Source organism: Bremia lactucae (assembly GCF_004359215.1).
Source record: "Bremia lactucae strain SF5 chromosome Unknown BlacSF5_NotPlaced_18_SHOA01000004.1_1233567bp, whole genome shotgun sequence".
NCBI lineage: Eukaryota > Oomycota > Peronosporomycetes > Peronosporales > Peronosporaceae > Bremia > Bremia lactucae.
In genome coordinates, this window is record NW_027152030.1 from 159,865 (window position 1) to 167,364 (window position 7,500).

The 7,500-nt window shown below is 41.0% G+C and overlaps 1 protein-coding gene across 1 annotated transcript; it reads right to left on the reverse strand.

Annotated features, from left to right (window-relative positions):
* Positions 1 to 5,086: 5,086 nt before the first annotated feature.
* On the reverse strand, positions 5,087 to 6,928 carry CCR75_005702 (uncharacterized protein; the record flags this gene model as incomplete). The annotated part of the gene is made up of 1 exon (XM_067963778.1): positions 5,087 to 6,928. One exon carries the CDS (start codon positions 6,926 to 6,928, stop codon positions 5,087 to 5,089), a length of 1,842 nt encoding a protein of 613 aa, XP_067821944.1.
* Positions 6,929 to 7,500: the final 572 nt, after the last annotated feature.

Here is a 7,500-nt window from a genome sequence, read left to right on the forward strand (position 1 = left end):
AACTCAGAATGAACGTTTCTTATTTTTGACCGCAGAACTACTGCAGTATTACAAACAAGTAACTATCTTTCTTAATGCCGCTAATAAAAAACAACTGAGATGAGCCGATTCTTATTTCAAACAAGTCACTACCTTCTCATTGAGAACGGCCGTTTCTTATTTTAAAAAAGTCACTACCTGTCTCAACGTCGCTATTTAAAAAAAACGGAGATAGGCTGTTTCTTATTTTAAACTTTAGAAAATCCGAAGTCTTAAACAAGTCACTGCCTTACTCGACGCTATTAATACAAACAAAGATTTTAGCTGCAGAAAATTAATAACTTTCAAACTCATCGAAAGTTAAAAACTATCTACTACCATTTCTAATTGTATCTACCATAGACAGAGTTAAGCTGCAAATGAATACCAACAATCGAATAACTCGAAGTCGATTATCGCATGCTGCTTTTCCCAGTCGCAATTGAAATTTGCAACACTTCGTTAAGCTGCTTATGATGATTAATCGCCGAAGAACTCGGAAATTGCAAATCACTCGCTGCTTTACTCAGTGTCGCTATTTCTAATAACAACATCGAATTAAGCGGATACAGTTATTAACCTTTGAAGAACTCAAAAGTCTCAAACCGCTTCTACCTATATCGACGTCGCTATTAATTTGCCGAAGATCCTTTGTAAAGAAAGACAAAGTTGATCTCCATCTCAACAGCCTTACCTAAAAGGCAAAGCCGGAAATGAATTTTAGAGCACGATGCTGCGAGCTAACAAGTTATTACCTATCCGCTTGCTGCATACACACTCCAGATCAAGTTCGGTTCTACCCGAATTTGTCTCTTTCCAACGGAATAACTAGTGCAAAACGTATTATAAACGGCATCGCATATCGATGAATAATCCGAAAACTATCCAAACAATACACAACCGTCTATAATCCACCTTCGCTCCAGCCCCGACAGAGCGTCGATGTAGTATTTCGCAACGTCCGCAGTATTTTATCAACGCAAAGATCCTACGCTCGGGTAACTACCCCAATAGTATTCACTTATTGTCAACTCCACACCGCTTTCGCACAAAATACCCAGTGCAACGCAATATAATGCTTCAAATTAAACTATATTCTTATGCATAGCATACGAACACAATCTCATTCACTGCTCGCACGTTAAACATTTCAAGTTTCCTCGAAAATCATTAACGCACTATACTATGTATTTGTTTTCTACACCAGTCTTAGGAACAGCCTAACTGCTCCTACAAAACCTATATAGAAAACCATCAATCGCCTGAAACTTTCACTATCCAACTAAGAACAGCGAAAAAATATTCAATAGTAAAGCAAACTTGTCAAGAACCAATGTCAATAGTATAGATAGACTTGCCATGTAAACTAAAACTTTGGTCCTCGAACTTGTCACTCCATATATATAGGGAAAGCGCTACAAGGACGCTGTCCTGGTGATTACACAGCGTGTAGTAATACTTTACTATTGTAGAATTCCTGCATTTCCCATACAAAAGTCCATTTAATATGAAAACTAAACGAAATACAAGTCAAAAAAGTTTTTAAATTACGTTGAAAAGTATTTTTTATTCGCATAAGTACGGTATTTTACACATTAAGTACGATTTGAGTGGAAATGCGTCATTTATCGTTATATTACGTCAAAATGGGGCGATTTTTCGTACATTTTCGCCCCGCTTCGTAAGGCTTTTGTAGGCTCACCCGTATAACTTTCCATCGACATGGGTGGTACTAAACTACGTATGGAATGCTAAGGTAGTTCGCCCAACGCTTTGTGGTTGCTGAGAAAAGTTGTGTTGAGTGGTGAATTTTTGCATTTTCGGCCGATTTTGATTTTGCCTCTTTAAAAAAAATGGGAATCGTCGTGTGTAGGCCGTATTTTTGACTTTCTTGTATGAAACGTATCTGAAGAAAAGGTGTATTTTGATACGATCTACAACAATGCATCGAGGGGTCGACGCCTAATTTATTGTTTTCGCGGAGATAAATGCCTATATATTACGAAAATTATCGTTAATTTGGTCACTGTTTTGCACTTTTTCGTACATCTACGTAAGGCTTTCGTAGGCTCACCTGTATAAACTTCCATCGACATAGATAATAACATCCTACGTTGGGAATGCTAAGGTAGCACGCCTAAGTCCTGGTAGTTTTTTCAAGAAGTTGAGTCAAGTGAGAAAAATATTTGGTACAAAAAGTATAAATCGTCGAGCGCAGACCGTATTTTTTACTTTCTTGTATGCAAGGCATCAATGAAAAAGGTGTATTTTGATGCGTTCTATAACAATGGGTAGCGAGGTCGGATCGCAGTTCGGCGTTTTCGCGGAGTTATAGGCCGATAACTGAAAAAATGTGTCGGCGATTCGGTGAAATGGGACCAAATTTCGCACATGTTCGTACCGCTTCGTAAGGCTTTCGTAGGCTCACGCGTATAAGTTTTCCTCGACTTAGGTGGTACTAAACCACGTTAGGAATGCTAAGGTAGTTCGCTCAACTCCTTGTGGTTGCTGAGAAAAGTTGTGTTGAGTGGTGAATTTTTGCATTTTCGGCCGATTTTGGCCGGCCTCTTGAAAAAAACTGGGAATCGTCGTGTGTAGGCCGTATTTTTGACTTTCTTGTATACAATGTATCTGAAGAAAAGGTGTATTTTGATACGTTCTACAACAATGGTTTCTCTTGCCCAGCTCCCAAATCGGTGATTCCACCGAGATATCGCCCGATAAGCGAAAAATTGTGTTTTCGACGAAATCTTGGAACGACTATAACTTTTGACGTACTTGGAAGTGTCGCGAAAATTTTGTGCCAGAATTCGCGTCTTGAAAAGGCGCATATTATATACTAAAATTTTCTTTCGAAAAGAAAATTTTTGTATAAGTTATTAAGGTTTATGTAAAATCAAGTATAATTACATAAAACGTGCATAAACATCTGTTCTAATGTCCCAATTTGGTGTGTCCACATCAATGCGCATCTTTTGCCCCCATTTATAGCGGATAATTCCTACAAGAAGTGTATTTTTCGCATTTGCAGGGCTTTTTTTGGCGATTGGGACGAGTTGAGTGGAGTAGGAAGTTAAGTCGGTGTTCCGGGGAAACAAATTTTGCCGAACCAAGAATCTTTTTTCGAATCGAAGACCGCGGGACGCGGGATTTCTAGAGTCAAAATTCGACGCTGATTCGATTGCGCGCATCGGAGCTGCCCAAAGATTAGTAGTTTTAAAGTTATCGCGAGAAAACGGTTTTCAAATCTTCCAAATGGTCGAAATTTGACAAACAATTGCATCTGTACGAAAGAATATTGCGATTCAGACGGAGATCGATCGCGGACGTGAAAGAGCATCAAAAACCACGTCTAGGGCAGTATCGGCAGAAGGCAAGACATTCCTGGTACTAGATTTATTAAAACATTTGTGCTTCAAAACGGTGTTTTGGCAGTTGTCGACATGCCACTTTTGACGCACGGGAAATTGAATTTCTCAGCAACTACTGCGAGTTGGCCGTACTACCTTAGTGAAAAACTCGTGTCGAGACATTCTACGAGTGGCCCTTTATCGCCTGCCGACCGGATCGACGATCCGTTTCGAGGAGGCTTGGTTTTGTGCTCCAAAAAGGGCTGTTAAAAATCGCAACTTTGACGCACGATAACTTTTTAACGAAGAAGTTTTAGCCGGAACCATTTGTACCATCGAATCGGGCGTGTGATTCTACGTGGGAAAGGGTAAGCTCCTCTTGGTAAAATAAAAAATACATCTTTGCAAAAAAAGTACTGAAAATTGTCAAACCTAACCTCAATATTCGGATGCGGCATAAAAAAGTACGTCTAGACAGCTGACTTACAAAGACGAAACACTTTGTATACTACGGTTTACGAACCACTTTCTAAACACGATAAACGTAAACTATCTATTATGGAAGGGTTAAAGCACTTTGGAGCAAAAGTCACTAGTACCACGTGAAAGAGCATCGAAAAACAAGTCTACTTAGCGGCTGAGAAAAGGTCGATGGATGCTGGGTTGCCTCCTGCATACGTAAGCAAGGTGTATTTTCGTCATTTACGTACCTCTACACTACGTTACACGGGTACATAGACGTGTGCCACACCAAATTTTATCTCACTACATCAAACAGATGGCGGGGTACCAATCTGCCCCGGCAGTTACGTCTGTACCTCTATGTAACTCGAGAAAACCTTCCTTGAACTAGATAACTATACAAATAGTAAGAACAAAAGTTCTTAAAGAAAATTAGAATACAAATAACAAGATAAAATAAGTAGACAGCACCCGGACTTCCCCGGTGGTCACCCACCCGAGTACTACCCGAGCTTGAGGCTGCTTAACTTCACAGAGAAACAATTTTCATTACACTTTAATTCTGTAAATTGCCTAACTACTGCTAAAATTGTCGTAAAATGTAGACTAAATCGGACAAATATACGGGATGCCGGAGCTAAAAATTAGCGCGATGTCAGTTTTAGATGCCAGTATAGTAACTTGAAGTCAAACTGGCAATGCCAAAAGTCACTTTAACCCCCCTATTTGTTGTATAAAAATTGGCGCAGTGGGTGGGGTCACCTGCTGTTAAGTGACATGTTGAGGGTTCGAGTCCCTCAACGACCCCAAAAATAAAAAATCGGGAGACATCCTGACTATAACGGTAACAGATCCATGCTTGCGGTAAATTCTGTAAGGAACTGGTCTGAAGGGAGTTGGTATACACCGGCGTATAACGTGGGCCCGCAAAATAATTCGAGCTTGCTCGAGTTCCACATCCTAACTTTCGGGTTAGCAAAACGCATAACGGTCACAGTGGGGGAGGCTAACCGGAGTATCCATGGCGGACCGGGGATCTGATCCAAATCATTGTACAAGATATATCACTAATGGAGTAAACTCCTGACCTTCAGCGGGCGCGGTTGGCAACGGATCTCAATACCAAAAAATAAATACTCAATAATCCACGAAAAATGGTGATTGAGTATAACAAACTAACCAAGTTTTGCTTGAAACTGCAGAACTTGGTTAACTTTACTTGATGACCGGTGGTTTAGCGGATCAAATGACCCATTTTAGACGGAATTACCCAATTCTTGGTGTAGAATATCATCGTGTGAAAGAGGTTCAGTTTGAAATCTATCCTCTTCCGGGGGTAACCTAGGAATTGGTAACAATTCCAAGAGTAACCGGAGTTTCCGAAGAAGTAAACCGGAATGGCTCAGTTGTTTTTGCTGGAGATCCAAAATGTATCGGTCAATATGAAGTCGAACCACAGAATTAACTGTGGCTTGGACTGCAATCGAATTTGGTTGAGTTGAGTGAAACCGGACATCATTCCGGTGCATCCATAAGCTTCGAAAAATAACAGCACGTACTATATGAAGAATCAAATAGATGTTATAACCGAATCTCGACAAAGCAGTTGCAGTGGCTTCGACTTTGAAGAATAGCAAAGATTCCCAGGATAAACTTGAAGAGAAAAATTGCTGTAATACTGGTAGCCAATCCGTCCATAATTGAGTTGCTAAACCACAATACCAAAATAGGTGTGCAGCAGTCTCGAGAGTGGCACAACCAAAATGGCACTTGGTATCAGCAGTTGGGAGATGTTGTAGGCGGTAGCCTAAAAACAGTGCGTTATGTTGTAGCCGATAAAGCAAGTCTGCGTAAACTGGAAGAAGATGCTTGTTCATCTTCATATCTCGTTTCCACATTAAATCGGGTGGAGGTAATTCAACACCCAATCGTATGAGCGGTAATTGAGGAACTTCTTGTTGAATAAGAATTTTCCGTATACGAGCTACACTTAATTCCGCGATCTCGTAGGTATTAAATATCCAAGCATGAAACGCGCAATAGTATCGTACAGTTTGCATAGGCCCGATAAGGGGTTCGTTAATGCCTTGCAGCAGCACTCGGAGTCGAAGCAGAAAGTTTGTGCACGAGCGAGTGTTGCTTGCCGTGCAAGGTTCAATATGTCGAAGAAATTTTGATAACGCGTCTGTCGTAATTGGGGCGGGGCAAACCTGAAACAGGTCAATCGGCCGAAAAATTCGTTGAGTTGACAAAGTTGATACTAATTGTAGTGGTTTGGCTGTTCCAGCGAGTGTGCGGCCTCGATAAGCATAGTTTATATCCACATTATCTAAGAAAGGAGTTGTTAGCTTGTCGAACTTGCATTGCATTCGAACAATTTTTTTCCGAAAGTGCACATTCCATGTATAAAATACATAGTGCCAGTATGGCCCTAGTTTCAGCCAACGAGGGCTTTTAGACGCATTAACAAAATCCGGACTTGTTGAAATCGGCGCATAGAGAATATCGAAGTTTATCCCCCAAGGATAAATGGCGCTATCAAAGATTTGAATAATTGGATCCACCCAAGAAGGAACTGCGTTGTTGAGTGATGACCGGGTCGTCAAAATAACCTTGCAGAGCATGTTGAGTTGAAGACTTTGAATCATCGTGGAAATCGGTGTTAGGCCTAGGCCACCTTTATCTGGAGGTAGAAACCACCATTGCTTTGAAAGTGCAATGTTAGACTTGGAACGGCAAATGAATCGTGCAATAACAGAGTCAACTTGATGTTGGAAACCTGTTTGTGGAACATGGCAAACACTGGCCGAAAACCATAAAACTGGAAGAATTATTTGTTGGAGAATAACCACTTGACCTCTTAACGTTCTCGCTCGATAACTCCATAGTGAACACCGTGTTTGCATATCAACAATAAGATGTTGAAGACGATCGGCATTGTTCAAAGTTGGTCCATAGTAAATTCCCAGTAATTTCGTTCGGCCCTCGTTTTCCAGTACTTCAACACCTAATTGCTGAAGATCTTGTTTGAGAAGTTGAGTTGTACTGGTCCATGGCCGAAAAGGCAATATAACCGTTTTGGCTGTATTAAGCCGCATCCCGGATGCCTCACAAAAGTCGGATACTAAGTTTAAGAAAACTTTTGTATGGCGCAGATCATTGAGTAGACCTGTGCAGTCGTCTGCAAAGCTGATAACTGAGTGAGTTATCAACCCACTAGAAAGACCGAAGGGATGAAACTTGGCCCGAATATAGTTAAGTAATGGCTCCATGAAAAGTACGAATAAAGCAGGAGAAAGTGGATCTCCCTGTCGAACCCCGGCACCTAATTCAAATGGGGATAAAGGTCGACCATTAAACATAATGGAAACCAGTGTTCCAGGAAATAAGACTTTGATCCATCTACGAAAGGAGCCTCCGAATCCAAAACGCAGTAAAACCATGTCTAGCGCGTCCCAGACAACACTGTCGAAAGCCTTCGCAAAATCCAGTAAGACTGCCCCCGCTGGTGAATCATTATCAGCGAATAATTGAGTTAAAGCTTGAAAACGAAGGTGGGCGTGTCGAATATCTCTGCCCGGAACAAATCCGTATTGGTCTGAATGAAGAAGTTTTCCTAAAACGGAGCCGAGACGATAGGCCAAAATTTTTGGTCCCAATTTAGCATCTA